The sequence below is a fragment of the Capsella rubella genome, unplaced genomic scaffold, assembly GCF_000375325.1.
Source record: "Capsella rubella cultivar Monte Gargano unplaced genomic scaffold, Caprub1_0 scaffold_8, whole genome shotgun sequence".
NCBI lineage: Eukaryota > Viridiplantae > Streptophyta > Magnoliopsida > Brassicales > Brassicaceae > Capsella > Capsella rubella.
The window spans coordinates 10,977,123-10,996,283 of record NW_006238916.1 but is presented as its reverse complement, the minus strand read 5'-3'; the positions used below and the strand labels follow the sequence as shown (position 1 = coordinate 10,996,283).

Genomic DNA, 19,161 nt, shown 5'->3' with positions numbered 1-19,161 from the left:
TAAGTAAGTCCACACATCACGCTTAAAAATTGATCTACTCATGATAAATATGATAAAGGAAACCACTAATTGTTAATAGTAAAATTTAGTAGCGTAAATTTCTTCAGAGTTTATGCAAAAACAACATAAAATATGAATTATGAAACAGAGAAATATAAAAACCGCATAATCCTCTCATTGGATTACTCGTGGATGTCTTTATTAGTCGCTCGAGTCCAATATGAAGTATACATGTGTGTACTTTCTAACATTAATTACGTGCAATAAATGGCATTTATTGCTAGATGAAATAAACAGGTGACAGTTATCTGAGATGCGAACGAAACGTTATTGAGAAGAAAACACAAGTTATCATATGCGTTAACTACAAGTTGATGATGTGAATTTAACTAGTTGACGTGTTTGACATGAAGAAGAGAGTTAGGTGCCCTTGTTCTATCTTTATACGGATGGTCCAAATCCTATACAGATCAATCACTCTAGCTTCATTCTTCTCTATTTGGACTTGAGCGAATTTAATGTTTTGACTGAATTTATTGGGATAAGGGTTTGTATCACTAGTAGTGTCGATATCATCTTAAGTTCTGATTTCTAGCTATTTAGCTTTGTCTCATAGATTTATTATTTTCTAGATCAACATTTGTTTTAGTTAAGAGAGAAATATACAAAGAACGATATAGAATAACATACATCAATTACTCGATTGGATAAGCTAAGAGTTTTTTTCTTTCTTTTTTACTTCTGGAGAGGTTCAAACTAAACCAATACAGATTCCAAAACACAAGAACATTAAATCGAATGACATCTCTCTCTCTATAGTTGTAATCTTGCATCTCACACAAATTATAAATCCTGGGAACAGATAGAAACACACACAAAAAAAAAAAAAGATTTAAGAGTAAAAAAAAAACACATTGAAAGAATCGATCGTACTTAATAGTCGAATCTCTTGCTCACTATAGTTTATTAGATTTCCACTCCATGATTGCTGAGTAAAGAGTGTAATTAGCAAGAAGGCTCTTGTTAGGCAATGGAAGGTTTGTCACCGGCGACGTATCCTTCTCTCTCAGCCATTCCTCTATTGCTTCCCTATCGTACGTGTACCCATCCGCAGCCACGCACGGCTCGTTCATCACTCCCTGTTCCCAACACCAAAATAGAACTAGGTTATAATTCAAGCTGAACTTTCTTGTACTGCAAGTTAACCAAGGTTTTAGGGTTCTTTTATTTATACCTTGACGAGTGGACAAATGAAGTGAGATGGTGGACCAGATGGAGTTCTCGAGAGCGAGTTTTGAGCTTTGTCCACGACTTTCCTAAGCCGCTCCAAAGCTGGGATGATCTGATCTTTAAGATCCGGTCTGTCTCTGCGTCTCAATTCGGTACAACACAGTCCCAAAGCAGCTAACTCACGTGTCTCACTAATAGGCCAAGACCCAGCTTTCACATCCAGCAATGCCATAAACTCAGCATCGTCCCCAATCGCTTCTTCCACCATGTGAGTAATCGCTATAGCGGGTTTCGCGGTTATCAGCTGTAAAATCACAACTCCTAGAGAGTACACATCTGATTTAGGTGAGATAATCCCGGTCCGCTGATACTCAGGGTCGATGTAACAGAGCGTGCCCACGGGACTTGTTTTCTTGAAGACGGTTAGCTTAGAAGATGCGTCGTCTTGGTTTACCATTGTGGACAGACCAACATCTCCGAGTTTGCTGACGAAGTTGTGGTCAAGTAAGATGTTTCCTGGTTTGAGGTCACGGTGAATGATGGGTCTAGGCTTGGATTTGTGGAGGAAGACGAGCGCGGAAGCTACTTCTAAAGCGATCCTGAAACGCTCAAACCAAGGGATCGGAGGTGTGTCGTTGACTAGCATCAACCGGTCATCTAAGCTTCCGTTGTCCATGTACTCGTAGACGAGGCAGCCTCGTTCAGGACATGCCCCGAGAAGGAGGACTAGGTGAGGATGTCGGATTTTGCTCAAGATCTCAAGCTGTCAAAAGAGAAACACCAAATATTTAGGCTCCAATGGCATAATCCCTTGGATTTTGGTCAATAGTATATGATTTTCTAACCTCTTGATCAAACTGTTTAGAGAGCTGAGTTTCCCCTGCATGGAGGACCTTGACAGCGCCCGTTGTGTGATGCAGATTACATTTGTAGACGGTTCCATAGGCTCCGATTCCAATCTTGAGATTTTCCGCAAAGTCAGAAGTCGCGGCTGCGATTTCCTCCCAGGTATAATGTTGGTATTGGATCCCTGGAGAAACAAGAGATGCCTGGAGCTTATCTTTCTCTCTAGCGTCACGCTCTGCTTTGATTTCAGCTTCTCTTCTGTGTAAAGCCTCTTTCATCATGAGTTCTTTAACCTTCTCCGCTTCCTTCATTGCCTCTTCGTACCTTTGCTTCTCCTTTGACGCAGTATCTTTCGCTACTTCTTCCATTTCCTTCAGCTCCACAAGCTTCTCAGATTCCTCGAATCGCCGCTGGTTTAGCTCAGTTAGCTGCAATTAAATCAAGAACACATAAATGTTAACAAAAAAAAAGCAAAAGACGCCAAGGTATATGTGGCTCAAGAACTTGAATTAAACCTTATTGGAAGCATCCACAGTCTCGGTTTGAGCCATGGCATACATCTCCTGAACATGTTTCAGCTCGGCTCTCAGCTTCTCAATCTCAAAGCTCAGATTCACCTGCAAAATCAGAACCAGTTTCAGTTTCGAACCAATTCCGTCTCTCTGGAAATACAGAATCAAGATCAAGAAAATCTACTTCAGCAAAACAATATGGTGACTCTAGACTCTGACTCTCAATTCATGAGCACCAGACACAGAGAAACGAACAAAGCTGTCCTGCTCTCTCTGAACAAAACAGATTCAAGAATGAAGACAATCAATTTACCTGATTATCGGTCACGGAATGGACACTGAGGAGTCCATCAGACATGTTAGAGGCACAATGAGAAACAAAAGAATAGTTCTCAGGAACCACTGCACCCCAATCCATATTCGCTAGGTCGTGGTTGTTGCTCGAAGACGAGCTCATGATCTCTCTCCGATTCTCGTGGTCTCTCCATTTAGAAGCCCAGCTCATCGCGTGATACGCCTCTGTCCCCATTGGAAACGAGGCACTAAAACTCTCATCCTTATTCTTCGTCCATTCGTTACCGCTTTGTACAATCTCCATTCCTCTCCCTCTAGATACTTCCTCTTGGTCAGCTTCGCTAGAACTCGTCTCCATTTGAATCACCGCGCTGGTGCTCATCGAATGTTTTGGAGCAGGAGACATAGGAGAGACTCGGGATTGCGCTTCCGAAACAAACGAGAGAAAGTCTTGGTACTCTGTTTTAGATTTTTATCAAATCAGATAGCTGACATTTTTAAAGACGCAGTTCAATATAATTGATGTCAAACTTACCAGAAGGGAGTCTAGGACTATCAGTAGAGCCACTGGTTGAACTGCTTCTCTCGGTTCTTTCGAATCGTATGCTTCCGCTAGCATCTGAATCAGAAGGGCGCACGGAAGCTAGTTTACCCTTTGAGACCACATAGACTGTGCAGAATCTCGGGACAGCTGTCGCGATCAAAGAAGACATATCGATCTTTCTTGAGAAGAATCCGCGAAGAGACATTCCTATAACCAATTTGGTGACTCCAGTTCCAGCAATCTCTTCTGCTATGGCAGCTACAGGCTCGTGTGACTCCAACACCAAAATCTCTACTTGCACCTTTTGTTCCATATGTTACACTTTCAGATTTTGGGAAAACAGATCAAACAAAAGGAGAGTTTTAGAATTCTTGAGACAGAACCTTTCTCCTTTCAAACATTTTCTTGTATGGACGAAGCATCTCGTTTGTGTGCCAATCCACTTCTTGTCTGTACGCTGATACTACGTCGTCTCTAAGCTCTGATACCGATATGGCATTCCCCACTGAAATCAAACCGTACCAAAAATAAGAAAGACTCGATCTTTGTACCCACAACATTGATCTTTTCCATAAATGATAAGATTCTGAATCATTTTGAAGTCAAAACTTACTTGGGGTAGGGATGTATGTGACAGGAGGACGAACATAGAGCAATTTGAAATCAGAGAAGCCTTCGGGTATGAACTTCTCAAGAGCCCAGAATGCAACGTATTTGCTCTTCTTCTTACCATTAATAGCTACCGCTATAACGGGAGATGGTGGAGGAGGTAGAGATAGGTGCTCGCTTAACGCTCTAGCTGCTTTTTTCTCTTCCATGGTTTAATCTGAAACTTACAAAACAGGGTTTCAAACTCTTTCAAGAAGATAGCGTTTTGCTGGCGAATTGAGAAGCATTCAGATGTAAATGTAACAGAGCAATGGATAGAGCTTCAGACAGAGCAGAGCTTACCCTGGGAGTTCGGTTAAAGCAGAGAACAAAGAAGAACCCTAAGTAGTTTGGTGATCATAGGACATTTTCTTAAGAAGAAATAATTGACGGAGAGGGAAAGGATTAGGACACAAGCAAGCACGTTGTTGCCGCCACAATCCCCCATTTATATACTGTGTTATATAATATAATCAGCTCACTAATTAATCCTTTTTTATTTATTATTTTCCTTCGTTATACAGACATTTTCTCTGTTTTATGTTCTTAAAATTTTAATTAGTGAAATAGCTAACTATTTAAAATCGTTATATTCGCTTTTACGTTGGTATATACCTCCGATTGCAGTTTTTGTATTTAAAATCCAAATAAATTAAAGTCAAACAAATAAAATATTCCAAACAATAAAAGGCTTGAGAAAAAAGAATTAAAAAGAAAAACTATACGTAAATCGGGAGGAAATGTACTATAAACAACCTACAAAATAAATTAAAAAGAAAAAAAAATTACATTGGTTTTCATAAATTATTGAAATTTAGAACCTACACACTTGTTTTTTTACGGTTCGTATTACTTAAATTTTAGTTATCTATTTAGGGATTAGATAATAAGATCAAAGCTTGAAATGATAAAGATGTCAATCTTAGGATTTAGTTGCCTACATGACATTGTCCTCATTTTTGTCACGTCTTATCCTTTTTTTAATAAACTATCTTCTTACTTAACTTTATGATAATACTAATAATACAAAAACTATACTAACATGTATTATATATATATATATATATATATATATATATATTTTATCATCCTTTAGTATAATATTAAAAACTGCAACAACTAGAAATAGGATCGAAGAGGATATACCGAAGAATTCCCCAATTTTTTTATGCGCTCGTGTAATCAATCACAGAGAAAGTCAACTATGTTCATATGTTTTTGTTGTTTACTGAAAAAAAAACACAATTCCTTAGGGGGGTGTATTCAAAGTGGAATTTCAAGTGATTTGTAAAAGGTTTACAAATCCAGTGTTATTCAATCATGAATTTTAAAAAGTCTCATGAAATCCAGTGTTATTGAACTAATCATTTTAAAATACACCTTAAAATCCACTGTTATTGAAAACAGTTTGTGGATTTGATTTTAAATGATTTCAGAGGATTTTAGTGGATTTCAGAGAACTTCCTTAGTTAAAAATATAATAATCCAAATCTCATAGTTTTAGGTGGGATTTGAAAGAATTTTACATAAATCATATGAAGTTACCTAAAATCATCAAAATCTCATTAAAACTCAAATCTCTTAAAATGCTACTTTGAATACACCCCCCTTAGTCTCTGTCTGATCAATTCAGACAAATTAAATCGGCCCAATCGGGAACAGAGTTTTCTATTTCTTTTAGTAAAATCAATACTATACTCCAAACAAGATTTGCCATTCTGTTTTTCCAGACATGAACTTCGTGCTGTTTCTGTAACTACTTAAGAAACCTTCTATCCTATGATGATGTTTCATAAACAAATTTCAAGAAACTCAGTTTTCATATAATCTAGTAGTAGATACAATTTACCGGTTTCATGGAAGCACTGTGTAGACTTGAACGTCGTCCATGTCAGGGTTCTGTACTGAGTACTGAAACGTCCAGCCATGGCAAGCTCCTGCGTGAGACCCGTTCTTGTCAACTGCCACTACGGCTCCCACGAAATCTCTAAACTTCCTTGCTATTCTCGAGATTGCGTCTTTTGCAGCTTCTTCTGGTTTCATTCCTCGTCTCATGCTCTCCACAACTTGGTAACTAAAATCTCAACCAAGAAGAAGAAGAAGAACCATTATAGCTCGATATAACACATGAAAAAACATAATAACTCTTTTACTTTTACATGCATACACACTTAAGATTTCAATTTTAGTGACACAAGAATTAGACAAAGATTCATAAGTGACCATCGTAAGATACTGAGAAAAACATTTCTTGGTCAGTCAATAGATAGCATTGAAGATAGAAACAAAAAGCACAAAAGTGTTCCTTTGTTCAAGGAGATTGGGTAATTACCAAGGGAGGAAGCGCATCATGGTGTCGCCATCCCCAGTTGCACCACATCCACCTACTTCATCATCAGCGTAGGCTGATGAACCAGCGATAGGCCCATCACCGACCCTGTGTTTCGCAAGCTAGGTTTAAGGGTTTTCATTGAATCTTTAATGATATAAGGATTAAAGAAGCTATATTGGTAACACATTAAATCCATTTTGAGCATATTCTTCACACATACAAACAATCAGGAGGCAGGCGAGATAGATAGGGTTGGTTTACGTCAGAGACAATGCTTGGTTTTAATAGCATTACCTTCCAGGAATCTTGAATGTGGCTCCATTGGTCGATGTCCCAACAGCTATATGTCCCATCTATAGAAAAGACTACACTCAGATTTTCTCATCATGGAAATAAAAATGTACAGAGAATATAACTGAAACTCATCTTACTTTGTCAATGACAGCCATTGATATGGTATCGTGATTGTGAGGACCAACAAGAGGAGTTCTATACTCAATCTTTCTCATTTGGCAAGATTCAGTAAGTTTTTCTCCAAAAACAGTCATAGCACCATTGTTTGGCTTGTACGGTCCACAGTCATTTGCAGGGAGTACGTTCTTCCTGAAATTGGGTTGACATCGATTCTCTTTCCAGTCTGACCACTTCTTTACGGATTCAGGGGAGCTTAAGTTCATGGGTCCGGGAAGACCCATGGAGATTGCAAAAGTTGATGCTCCTTCTCCCGCGAGCAAGGTGTGTTGAGAGTATTTCATCACTAGATTTGCAGCTCTAATACCATCTTTAACATACCGCATTGCAGCAACAGCTCCAACCTCCATAGTCACCTATCCAAAGAATAACCTAAAAATGAGTCATTTTCAAGATCTTAAATCAAATGGGACTTTTATAGTGAGATACCAATGATTTATTACCCCATCCATGACTAAAGCATCAATCATGGTCTCACCATTCTCGTTCGGACTTCCGCCAGGCCCAACTATCAATACCAACAAAGAGAAGTAAAACTTTCAGAGAGAACATTAGTGAAGTGAATTCAAAAGATAGTGCCAAGACTATAGTCACACCTGTACCGTCACAGCGAAGTTCCTCACAAGCAGAACAACCTTCCACAACAGCTTCTACTGCAGAGCTGCCATTATCAACTGCTCTCCAAGCGGCTCTAACAGCTTCAAGAAAAGGCCAAGTACTCACCACTACTGGAAACTTGTCAGGTTTCACCAATTCCGCTTCAGCTACCTGAAACCAACCATTCATAGATAAATCCATATTGTTCTATGAGAAGTGTCAAGTACTCAAGTCCATGAGGTTAAGTTAAATACGAATTCCGATGATTTAGGCATTGAACGAAATATTGAAATGTATCCAAGTCCAGCATAAATAACAAACAGCTATTGCTCCGATTTCAGCCAACATTCCCAAAGTTAGAAAAGCACTCAAATTTGGCAAAATTAAACGTCCGAAACTAGAATTTCAAAGAGATATATCTACCAAGAAGTAGAAACCCAATGTACGGATCCACCCACGTCTTAAAGTGATCAAAGATCCGATTTTTCTTTCCCAGTTCCATTTGGCTTGAGATTTTCATATAAAGCCGTAAAAACCAATTTAGAGGCTTACCGTAAGGGGAGTCAGAAACAGAAGAATAGCCCAGACAAAAGTCAAAAGATCGCTTCTCGCCATGGCTGTGAGCTCAATAAGGCATTGAGCTACAATAATCTACTACAATGACTGCTCTGTTGACTCTAAAGGTCCATTGGTCTTCTCAGTTCTCATGAGTCAGCACGTTCGGTTTAATCGGTTTGGTTCTCGATTTTAACTAACCAATTTCAATTTGGTAACCAGCGGTTATTTAATTGGAGCTTTAGCGGCTAACTTTTAGGTTAATTCAGGTCACGTCCGGTGATTGCTTTCTATGATCAGGAAACAATCCGAATTCTTGATTTCTTATAAGAAAAAACTTATCTTTTTAATCATCAGTTTCTAAAGTCTAAAACTTTGTTACAGAAGAACCAATATGAAACGAAAGCTTATTTACTGAAATCACTAGTCAGTCAACATCCAGATCAGAATGCATATGTTTGTTCTTGTAACTGTTATTATCTTCTTCTGGTTCGGTCCGGAACTTGAGAAATCATGGAAGGAACTGACGACTTGAGAGAAAGATTGGTTGACTTCTTTTTTTTTTCATTTCCATACAGTCTCGTCTGCATCAGTGAAGATCGCATTGTGATGCTCAATTAGGCACTGCACAACCTCAACTGCCCCAAAATCAACTTGAACGATATCATCTAGAGAGATTGATGAAGATGCATCTACACCTTCTCCTTCATCTGTTAACCATGAAAGATATATAATAATGATCCTAATGGGCCCTTTTTTTAATGATGAAAGTATAAGAGCCAAGTGTTTTTGTGTTTACCTGAGAGCAAGTCCCATGGAGAAGCAGTTTCAAAGTCGTTGCTTTTCTTAGGACTCCTTGACGGACGTCTCCAGTATTCCCGATAAGATTCAGGCCTGTTGTCTTCTCGCCACATGATCACAGGAGCCATTTCCATAGCTAGGCTATGCGAATCCATCTGACAGAATGCAAACAAATGATTAGATTTTACATATTTGATTCCTCAATATCGAAAGATTTTGAGGATCTAGAATCAGATATTAAAATTCATTTCTTACTATTTTAAGTGACTAAAGATAAGATATTTTTACCTTGTTAAGTAGTGATTTGTGGCTTACACGAAGCAATAGCGCTGTTATGAACTCCAATGTATTATAGTTCACATTGGAAAGCTTTTGGAGTGACTTTCTCATTCTGTGAACGCTCGATCGCGCATCTTTTATTTCACTATAAAGCTCGAAAGTAGTTAGTGGTGTCGGAAGGCTAGCAAGATAGTATTTCATGAGTGCAGCGACAACAGCTGGATTCACACCCTCAGGTATTGACGCGCTAGGATCTGCGAAACAAGTGATTAAACTAAATTACAATGTCTCCTGAGTCATAAGTGTCAAAAGAACACTTGTTGGAATGTTGGTTACCTTGATTGTACATTGAAACCAATTGTTGAATCAACTTTTTGTCTCCTTCGGCTTTGAACAAGCTCGGTGAATTAAGTCCTGAGTAAGAGGAAAATATACCGCAGTGATAACCTGATGTGAGAAAGGTACGAGGTATAAAAGTCTTAGGCCTGATTGGTCCAACCATTAAATACCTGTTAATATGAGATAATCTGCGCATTTAGTCAGTATATATGGAATAGGCCTGCTTGACTCCTGCCGCTGGACAGTGATTTCGATCGCAACACCAAACACTGCGCAAAAATGATATAATGTTACCGTATTTTCCATCAAGCCATGTGAATCTTAATCACTAATAGTTATCTAAGAAAAAGGATAAATCGAGGATTAAGTATTCCCAAAACCTCTATTAAAGAGACCATAGAATTTCCAATTAACCAAGGTTTATAAACCGTTTTATCTCATAATCGCCGATATCGGAATGGTAAACGATTATCTTACCATCTGAGCTGGCAACTCCCTGCAGATAATAAAGAACAGATATTAGAAACCAAACTCAGATCAAAGGCACATACACATACAATCACGTTTCAGACTCAAATACCTTCTGCCATCTTTCTATATCCGTCAAAATGGTCTTGCTCTTTTGTGCAGTCTTTTTGGCCGCCTAAAGAGAAAACAAAGATCAGAGCATTAAGCTGCTGTCAGAAGTTAGAAATCGAAACAACATACATTCTTGTCGAGTAAATTGGAGAAGCTATACCTCTTCAACTTTAATCTTTCCAACAGAAACCTTTTCCTTTGTCTCAGTTATACCTTTCCTGACCAAAGTCCCGGTAGTGGCAGCAGCTGTTATGAGATGTTCTTGCACAGCATGTCTAGTTGCAGGCTGCTGAAGAATTGCCCACCGGCTTTTAAACAACGTCCCAACTCTTTCTGCAACATCGGCAACATTCACTTTCGCATCCTTAGCGACTTCTCCCACAAAACTACCAGCTGACTGCCCGGCTTCCCTAATCTTTGTTCCTAATTCATTTAAAAACCATAGTAAGCTTTCCACCACAAACACACACAAAACAGAAGAGATTAGTATAGAAATTATCAAACCTGATGAAGAAAAGAATCCACTAGTCTTCTGTTGCCATTGTTGTGAGATTAGAGAAGGCATTTTCCAATACCAAAACCTTCTTTTTGGTTCTGGGAAACAAACAAACAAAAAAACTCATAAGCGTCATCATACGTATAATCAATTTCATAATTCATCTAAAAAGCATCAGCTTTCACCCAAAAATCAAATATACAGAACAGAAGAAACAAAACTCGAAGCCTCCATTTCATCTTTCTACTACAGAAAACTAAAACCTTAAAACCTCCAACTAGTAACGAATTCATCGTCAACGATGAAATGAATCAAGTCTCTTTAACTACAAAAGGTGATAACATCATAGGAACACAAAACCCTAACCTATATTCTCAATCAGTCAATCAAAAGAACAAATTAAACAAAGCCAAACCGATCATCAAACCTTTAAAATTGAGATATCTGATGAACTAAATCGAACTAAAACCCAATTCCTCGATACGATCAAAGACGACGAAGACTAGAGGCAGCGATATGATGATTATTAAAAAAAAGGAATTGATCGCTCTCCAGGAGAACAAAAGGTTCCACCTTTTTAATTTCCCCTGGAGCAGAGAAACAAAAAAAAAAATTGCTGTTTGAGAAAGAAAAAAAAAAAAAAAAAAACAAAGTCGTCTTTGAATTTTTTGAATAGGAAAGTCTTCCTTTCAAGTTTCCTTTTTTTTTTTTTTATTGTCCTTCGTCACAGGCTGGTGACGGTAGCAAATGTCTCGAAGGTGCCACGTGTATCTAGTTTTCTCTTTAACCATTAGTTAAAAACTTAATTTTATTACTGCTCCTTCATTTTCCTTTTTTTCAATTGAGACCTAAACTTTCTAATTTTGACACTTTATCCCCTTAATGTTTAATTATTTTAGGCTAATATATAGTGGAACAAAATTTTAATAAATCTATAGGATAAAAGAAGTTCCATTTGATTAAAAAAAATTGTAAAATGAGGAATAAAGTTAGTTTAATCAACCTCTAATTAAGATATTTTACATGATTGATTGTAATTAATCTGTCAACTTATGATAAATGATGGTTTTACTACATAGTCAAAACAGACAAATGAATAATCAAAATTGGCAACTTGGTAGGTCCAATGTAATCGTAAGAGCTTTATCATCCAATCGTTGAAAAAGATAATGAAGTTAGACCAAGAGTATTTGACTTGTCTACGCTATAGCAACTAGTAAGAGTCTTTTTTCACATGCCTTTCATTGTCATTCGAAATCTCATCAGCCAAAAACAAAAACAAACAAAAGTTCCACACTACTCAAGTCAATTAAAAAAACTTCAATGGTCCAACAAGTTTCTCTACCTTAAGATGAGAAACCAAAATCTAGAATCTAACAAAAACATACCGAACTTGAATTATTACTTGTGTTGTGTTTGAGTGTCTCTCTGTGTCTGAACATGGGAGAAGAAGAAGAAGCAGGAAACGAAGATATGGCTAAATCAGAATCTGGCGGGAAGATAACTTACTTTGTGGTTGCTTCATGTGTCATGGCCGCCATGGGAGGTGTCCTCTTCGGCTATGACATCGGAGTTTCAGGTTTGCATACATAAACACTTATAAATTTCGATTGCTTCAACCCAAAATCTGTGTTATGTTTTACGTATACAAGGAAAAAAAGCCACACACACACATATTAGAACTAGATTGCAATTTAAAACGTCAAAGGCAAGCACTAAATGTAAACATATGTGTTATATATAGCCGATCAAAAGTTTTATTCTTTCAATTTAATATGCAAAAACGTTGGAACGATCCATGTAGGTGGAGTGATGTCAATGGGGCCATTTCTGAAAAGATTCTTCCCAAAAGTGTATAATCTCGAAGAAGAAGATAGAAGAAGGAGAGGCAATAACAGTAACCACTATTGTCTTTTCAATAGCCAACTTCTTACGTCTTTCACCTCTTCTCTCTACGTTTCTGGTTTCGTCGCTACTCTGTTAGCTTCATCGGTAACTCGTTCTTGGGGTCGCAAGCCCTCTATATTTCTTGGCGGCGTGGCCTTTCTCGCCGGTGCTACTCTCGGCGGCTCCGCTCAAAACGTTGCTATGCTCATCATTGCACGTCTCTTGCTCGGCGTAGGAGTTGGATTCGCAAACCAGGTAACAAAAGACAAGATGATTTGTCAAGATTGAATTTATTTGGCTAGAAACAAGAGTTACAGGGGTCATATTAAAATGTTTCACAATCTTGTTTGTGTGTTTTTTTTAAAACAGTCGGTTCCTCTGTATCTCTCGGAGATGGCGCCGGCAAAATTCAGAGGAGCAATCAGTAATGGTTTCCAGCTCTGTATCGGAATTGGATTTTTATCTGCAAATGTGATCAATTACGAAACACAACAGATCAAACATAGCTATGGTTGGAGAATCTCTTTAGCCACAGCCGCAATTCCTGCTTCAATCCTCACGCTTGGCTCACTCTTTCTCCCTGAAACGCCCAACAGTATTATCCAAACCACCGGGGATGTTCACAAGGCCGAGCTTATACTCCGCCGTGTCCGTGGAACACAGAATGTTCAAGACGAGCTTAATGATCTCGTCGAAGCGAGTTCTGATTCTGCTACAGATACAAATGGATTTGTTATATTGCTTCAGAGAAAATATAGGCCTGAGTTAGTGATGGCTTTAGCGATACCTTTCTTTCAGCAAGTTACGGGAATCAACGTTGTTGGTTTCTACGCTCCTGTTTTGTTTAGAACCGTTGGGTTCGGAGAGAGTGGTTCTTTGATGTCGACGCTCGTGACCGGAATCGTGGGCACAACTTCTACGCTCTTGTCGATGCTTGTTGTGGACAGAATCGGTAGAAAGACTCTGTTTCTAATTGGAGGGTTACAGATGCTTGTGTCACAAGTTGCTATTGGTGTGATCATTATGGTGGCTGAGGGTCACCACAACGGGGTGATAGGGGAAGGGTACGGTTACACCGTTGTGGTTTTGGTATGTGTTTACGTCGCAGGGTTTGGGTGGTCGTGGGGGCCATTAGGGTGGCTTGTACCAAGCGAGATTTTCCCGTTGGAGATAAGATCTGCGGCTCAGAGTGTGACCGTGGCAGTGAGTTTTGTGTTTACTTTCGCGGTGGCTCAAAGCGTACCACCGATGTTGTGTAAGCTTCGAGCTGGGATTTTCTTTTTTTATGGAGGGTGGTTGGTTGTGATGACGGTGGCGGTGCAACTCTTTTTGCCGGAGACTAAGAATGTACCGATCGAAAAGGTGGCTGGTCTTTGGGAGAAGCATTGGTTTTGGAGGAGAATGCAGAGGAAACGTGATATCAAAGAAACCACCATAATTGGGTCTTCTTAAAGCAACCACAACAGGGGTTTAAACATGGGTTCTCTATGTTTTTGACATAAAAATTAAATCAATTAATGACTTAATTAGAGAGAACCGACTGTCAATAGAGAGGCTTTTGGTGGGTGAAGAGTCGATCACCTGGCGGTGTGTGAGTGGCCAAAAGTGTAAAATTCATACTATCCAAATAGTGATTTAGCTAAAAATTTATAACATTCCCATGTCCAATTTAAGGGTGTGTTTTGTAAGTGTAGTAAAACTTATGGTGAATAATATAATATATTGAAAATTAAAGGACAGAGATGGGAAAAACAAATAAAGCTACTAGCCAGAGACGAAGAAAGGGGCGGGCCATAAGAAAATGGCAGCATTGACTCTTCATCATCACTCGTGTCTTCAAGCGTCTGGACATCTGTCACGTCGTCTGTATCACTCGAAATTTTCGAGCTTTACACGAAATCACCTCAGAGATCTCAGCTTTCGCCTTAGTCCTGCCGATTTCTCGAGTTTTTTGTTGTCTACACGCAGCACTGCGTTTGCTGTACGAGCTCTGAGTACAGTCTCGGTGGAAGAGTCGCCGGAGAAGAAGATGGTGAAAGGTATTAGGGTTTACGAGCATGGCGGTCCTGAGGTGAGTAAATACTCGATTTTGAAGTTCCGGGTCGGATTTGGGTCACTAAAATCATATTTGATTGCGATTGTGTGTGTCTATTTATGCTTGTATGATTATAAGTTAAATGATTTGAGTTTCGCTACACTACTAGTCTAAGTTGGACTTAATCAAAGTTAAATGCATCTGATAGATCCTAATTCTTTGGTTTTAAGTAATAGTGAAACACTATCAAAGTGCTACCAGCTTATAGCAATTTGGAAGGTTTTGGATTTTAGCTTGAGCAGATATTTGATGGTTATTTAGTGAATTACTGATGTGTATTTGAAACGTAAGATTCAGGATTATGTAGGCTCTGCTTTGAAAGTATATTATTCTATCTTTGATTTAGAAACTTGTGACCGTCTCTCGCATTCTGCTTGATCTTTATTCTCTGTAATCTATTGAGGTTTTGTTTCTTTTAATGGAAGGTTCTGAAATGGGAAGATGTGGAAGTAGGAGAACCAAAGGAGGGTGAAATACGTGTGAAGAACAAGGCGATCGGGCTGAACTTCATTGATGTTTACTACAGGAAAGGTGTTTACAAGCCAGCTTCAATGCCCTTCACACCAGGTATGGACATTACTAGAACCTTATGAGAGAAAGGAATTTTCTTTCTGAACTAATGTGCCTTTTCTGATCATAGGCATGGAGGCTGTTGGAGAGGTGGTAGCTGTTGGGTCGGGATTGACTGGCAGAATGATCGGTGATCTCGTTGCTTACGCTGGAAATCCGATGGGTGCCTATGCTGAGGAACAAATCCTTCCAGCAGATAAAGTGGTTCCTATTCCTTCATCTATCGATCCTATCGTTGCAGCATCAATCATGCTCAAGGGTATGACTGCACAGTTTCTCCTTCGCCGTTGCTTCAAGGTTAGTTTTCACCTTACCTGTTTCTATGAAACGTTAGAAATTTTGTGTGAAGTTATAGGCAGAAGACCAAAAGCCGGATTTTTGTCTTCTTGCCTGTTGAACAGAGTAGAGTTTAAATATATATGGATTCTGTTTTAAAGATCTCTTCAGTGTATGACTCAAGTCGTATTTTTATTTTGGAAGGTCGAACGTGGGCACACAATCCTTGTTCATGCTGCTGCTGGTGGAGTTGGGTCTCTGTTGTGTCAATGGGCAAATGCGCTTGGAGCCACTGTAATTGGAACTGTGTCAACTAATGAAAAAGCGGCTCAAGCCAAAGAAGATGGATGCCACCATGTCATTCTGTACAAAAATGAGGATTTTGTTTCCCGGGTCAATGACATTACATCGGGTAAAGGAGTCAATGTTGTTTATGACTCTGTGGGAAGAGACACCTTTAAGGTAATGTCACAAAGAGCCAGACTGTTTATGTTCTATATCAGGTTCTTCGGATTTCTCATTGTGAAATTTTATAAATTTCCAGGGATCATTAGCATGTTTAAAGAGTCGGGGATACATGGTGAGCTTTGGACAATCTTCAGGATCTCCAGATCCGATTCCATTATCTGATCTTGCTCCAAAGTCCCTTTTCCTGACAAGACCTTCCATGATGCAATACAATGAAACTCGGGACGAGCTCTTGGAATGTGCGGGAGAGGTTTTCGCCAATGTTCAATCCGGCATCTTAAAGGCTCGTGTGAATCATAAGTACCCGTTGTCTCGAGTAGCTGATGCTCACGCAGATCTTGAGAATAGGATAACCTCTGGCTCCGTTGTGCTCTTGCCGTGAAAAGATACATAAAAAGATGTTAGTATCCATCTTTCAATAAGGGGAATGTGGATCCTTTGTGATGGAAAAATATCAAAATGTACTTTTATTGGACCTGAATGACATTTATCCTTAAAAGTTAAAACGTAAATAAAACAAATAAATTCACGGGGCAAAAACATAAATAAATAGAAATATGAGTGAGGGCTATTCGACAATTTTGGCAAGATATTACAAAGAGGCACATCATCTCCTAAAATTTGACGGAATCTATAATTCTCTCCTTGGGGATTAGGGCTCGGCAATACTACAATTTCTCCTATTAGATTTCTTCTTCGTTACGATAAATTCTTCCTCGATATAAACCACTGATTAGATCCGAATTCATCGCTAGCTGAAAATATGGTGCTTTCGCAAAAGCTTCATGAAGCATTTAAAGGCACAGTTGAGAGGATCACAGGTCCTCGTACGACCTCTGCGTTCAAGGAGAAGGGAGTACTCAGCGTCAGCGAGTTCGTACTCGCCGGAGATAATCTCGTCTCCAAGTGTCCCACCTGGTCCTGGTTAGTTCGAATTTTTTAATTTTTTTAATGGATGATATGAATACACAGTGGTGAATTTTGTAATCTATGATATGTGAGCTTGATCCTTGATGAATATGGGTGAATGGGTCTCTCTCTGTTGTCGAAAAGTATAGACTTATGCAAATTATAATTGAGATCAATCAAATTGTGGCTTTTCTGATTGGAACAAGGTTACAACTTCCTTGAATGGGTTTTTTTTTTCTTGTAGTTTTTTCTGATGTGATGTATGTCTTTACTCCTCAATACTATATGTCTGTATTAAAATGGTCATTGCGCTTTATCTAGTTCAAGCCAATTGGCGGAATCTATATCTTTGCTTAAATAGGTAAGCTTGACACAATGGCTTTTACTTTTGATTAGGGAATCTGGTGAGCCAAGCAAAAGGAAGCCATACTTGCCCTCGGACAAACAGTTTCTGATTACTAGAAATGGTAAATTAGAGCTACTTTCTGTTTAGTTTCTGAATGCACATTGTTTTATGGACTTTTTACGGGTTGGCAGTACCTTGTCTACGGAGAGCTGCATCTGTGGCAGAGGATTATGAAGCTGCTGGAGGTGAAGTGTTGGTTGATGATGAAGATAATGATGGTTGGCTGGCTACACATGGGAAACCGAAAGGTAGATATTTATATTAGTGCCTCTGAAATCCACTTTTCTCTGATCTAACTCTTGTCTTAATCTTTACCATAGATAAAGGCAAGGAAGATGAAAACTTGCCATCCATGGATGCTTTGGACATAAACGAGAAAAATGCTATCAAATCTATACCTACATATTTTGGAGGTGAGGAGGATGACGATATTCCAGACATGGAGGAGTTTGATGAGGCTGACAATGTGGTTGAAAATGATCCAGTGAGTTTTTTTCCTTTCACTATCCCTTTTGTCTTTGCAGTTTGCACTCAGCTTTTTGTTATTCCTCTATGATAAATGCTTTTGAATTTTCAAGTTCCTAGGATATTTACATGAGTTTTAAAGGGTTATAAATTAACTTGATTGAACACTGATCGTGTGTAGCATATTTTACCTAAGGAGCATATTGTCATCTTCCAATTTTTTTGGTCTACCAAGAAATTTTAATATTTTTATTCTTCCTTGAGTTAGGCAACTCTTCAGTCAACATACCTTGTAGCTCATGAACCTGATGACGATAACATTCTCCGAACTCGGACATATGATCTCAGCATAACGTAAGCATGCCACGTTTCTTTCATTATTATAGAGCTGCATTTTGACTTTTAGATACAGCTATTATACTTTTGGCTCAGTAGAGGCGAACTTACAATTCTTTCACCTGGTTCAGGTATGATAAGTATTACCAAACTCCTCGTGTTTGGCTGACCGGTTATGATGAGGTTTGCATCTCGTTCATACTTGTTTTGTTTCCTCCTAAAGTTCTTGGATTTTTGTTGATTGTTATGTTTCTTTTTATCTACTTAAAAGTTGTGATGTCTCTTGTAGTCAAGGATGTTGCTGCAACCTGAACTCGTAATGGAGGATGTGAGTCAAGACCACGCTCGTAAAACGGTAAAAAGAAGATGATCTCAACTGATATAAATGACTTTCTGTAATTCCACCAAAGTTTTCCCACCTATTCCCTGACTCTGACCAATGTTCAAATTTTTTTGTGATCCTCTTTAAAAAAAATGCATAGGTCACAATTGAAGATCATCCGCACTTGCCTGGGAAACATGCTTCAGTCCATCCATGTCGGCATGGAGCTGTTATGAAGAAAATCATTGATGTATTAATGTCGCGCGGAGTAGAACCTGAAGTTGACAAGTATGTGTTTTTCTTGCAAATAACGCCTTTTAGTTCATTGGGCTTACTGGTTACAACTTACACCATTGCTTTTTCTGCCAGGTACCTCTTCCTGTTCTTGAAGTTCATGGCATCAGTTATTCCAACAATCGAGTATGATTACACAATGGACTTTGATCTCGGTAGCTCAAGCACCTAATACCAGGTGAGATCCCCTTTCTCGCTGTCTGTTATCTTCATATACACAGTTACTTGGTGAATCTCCTACACAAGCTTTTATCTTAAATCTGGACACTTTTATTTTTGGTAATTTACTAGATTTATACACCGAGAAGCAATCACTGGTTTCATGGAGAAGCAATCGCTGTTTTCATGGAGAAGCAATCACTGTTTTCATGGATGGCTCTGCACTGTACATAAAACAGAGTCCTCATTTTCATTTCTTTCCAAAAGAAACTGTAAGGTGTTGTGGTTTAATCACCCGTTTATCTCAAGTTTATGCGGATGAATAGTATTTTGTGATGATACTCAGAAACGGGTATATGATCAAAACCGATCCCGTGTAGTTCAGAAAAACGGATGTGATTTAGTGTGTTTGGTACACTCTTGCTTTGGAAAAGTTGCTTACTGTTTCATA

At 38.8% G+C, this 19,161-nt stretch overlaps 6 protein-coding genes across 9 annotated transcripts; 3 read left to right on the top strand and 3 right to left on the bottom strand.

Moving 5' to 3' along the window:
• Positions 1 to 706: 706 nt before the first annotated feature.
• On the bottom strand, positions 707 to 6,013 carry LOC17876363 (U-box domain-containing protein 52). Of its 2 annotated transcripts, none has more exons than XM_006281659.2 (9): positions 5,924 to 6,013; positions 4,040 to 4,252; positions 3,810 to 3,931; positions 3,418 to 3,727; positions 2,902 to 3,341; positions 2,592 to 2,693; positions 2,076 to 2,504; positions 1,235 to 1,993; positions 707 to 1,139 (listed from the first exon to the last, which is right to left on the bottom strand). In XM_006281659.2, the coding sequence occupies exons 2-9, from the start codon at positions 4,242 to 4,244 to the stop codon at positions 957 to 959; spliced, it is 2,550 nt and encodes an 849-aa protein (XP_006281721.1). In that variant the 5' UTR covers positions 4,245 to 4,252; positions 5,924 to 6,013; the 3' UTR covers positions 707 to 956. The 2 variants fall into 2 exon arrangements, with proteins under 2 accessions (XP_006281721.1, XP_023639104.1); XM_023783336.1 differs by lacking the exon at positions 5,924 to 6,013 and adding an exon at positions 4,378 to 5,075.
• On the bottom strand, positions 4,179 to 8,127 carry LOC17875909 (probable isoaspartyl peptidase/L-asparaginase 3). Of its 3 annotated transcripts, XM_023783348.1 has the most exons (8): positions 8,027 to 8,127; positions 7,474 to 7,645; positions 7,321 to 7,385; positions 6,838 to 7,233; positions 6,701 to 6,759; positions 6,407 to 6,511; positions 5,924 to 6,148; positions 4,179 to 4,252 (listed from the first exon to the last, which is right to left on the bottom strand). In XM_023783348.1, exons 1-7 carry the CDS (start codon positions 8,087 to 8,089, stop codon positions 5,929 to 5,931), a joined length of 1,080 nt encoding a protein of 359 aa, XP_023639116.1. In that variant the 5' UTR covers positions 8,090 to 8,127; the 3' UTR covers positions 4,179 to 4,252; positions 5,924 to 5,928. The 3 variants fall into 3 exon arrangements, with proteins under 3 accessions (XP_023639116.1, XP_023639112.1, XP_023639124.1); XM_023783344.1 differs by lacking the exon at positions 4,179 to 4,252 and having other exon boundaries at positions 5,684 to 6,148; XM_023783356.1 differs by lacking the exons at positions 4,179 to 4,252; positions 7,474 to 7,645; positions 8,027 to 8,127 and having other exon boundaries at positions 5,684 to 6,148; positions 6,838 to 7,249.
• A 207-nt stretch (positions 8,128 to 8,334) lies between these two features.
• On the bottom strand, positions 8,335 to 11,158 carry LOC17874735 (uncharacterized Rho GTPase-activating protein At5g61530). The gene is made up of 10 exons (XM_023776791.1): positions 10,951 to 11,158; positions 10,532 to 10,621; positions 10,188 to 10,450; positions 10,029 to 10,091; positions 9,926 to 9,944; positions 9,619 to 9,717; positions 9,446 to 9,523; positions 9,119 to 9,363; positions 8,829 to 8,985; positions 8,335 to 8,739 (listed from the first exon to the last, which is right to left on the bottom strand). The coding sequence occupies exons 2-10, from the start codon at positions 10,590 to 10,592 to the stop codon at positions 8,594 to 8,596; spliced, it is 1,131 nt and encodes a 376-aa protein (XP_023632559.1). The 5' UTR covers positions 10,593 to 10,621; positions 10,951 to 11,158; the 3' UTR covers positions 8,335 to 8,593.
• A 655-nt stretch (positions 11,159 to 11,813) lies between these two features.
• On the top strand, positions 11,814 to 14,127 carry LOC17877359 (sugar transport protein 3). The gene is made up of 3 exons (XM_006281921.2): positions 11,814 to 12,102; positions 12,328 to 12,665; positions 12,780 to 14,127. The coding sequence occupies exons 1-3, from the start codon at positions 11,964 to 11,966 to the stop codon at positions 13,860 to 13,862; spliced, it is 1,560 nt and encodes a 519-aa protein (XP_006281983.1). The 5' UTR covers positions 11,814 to 11,963; the 3' UTR covers positions 13,863 to 14,127.
• A 69-nt stretch (positions 14,128 to 14,196) lies between these two features.
• LOC17876404 (quinone oxidoreductase) lies at positions 14,197 to 16,358 on the top strand. Its single transcript, XM_006282077.2, has 5 exons — positions 14,197 to 14,481; positions 14,931 to 15,072; positions 15,146 to 15,372; positions 15,556 to 15,813; positions 15,896 to 16,358. Exons 1-5 carry the CDS (start codon positions 14,212 to 14,214, stop codon positions 16,199 to 16,201), a joined length of 1,203 nt encoding a protein of 400 aa, XP_006282139.1. The 5' UTR covers positions 14,197 to 14,211; the 3' UTR covers positions 16,202 to 16,358.
• A 92-nt stretch (positions 16,359 to 16,450) lies between these two features.
• On the top strand, positions 16,451 to 19,143 carry LOC17875569 (autophagy-related protein 3). The gene is made up of 10 exons (XM_006282284.2): positions 16,451 to 16,743; positions 17,125 to 17,195; positions 17,266 to 17,382; positions 17,455 to 17,618; positions 17,868 to 17,953; positions 18,067 to 18,118; positions 18,225 to 18,290; positions 18,418 to 18,545; positions 18,627 to 18,729; positions 18,843 to 19,143. Exons 1-9 carry the CDS (start codon positions 16,583 to 16,585, stop codon positions 18,721 to 18,723), a joined length of 942 nt encoding a protein of 313 aa, XP_006282346.1. The 5' UTR covers positions 16,451 to 16,582; the 3' UTR covers positions 18,724 to 18,729; positions 18,843 to 19,143.
• Positions 19,144 to 19,161: the final 18 nt, after the last annotated feature.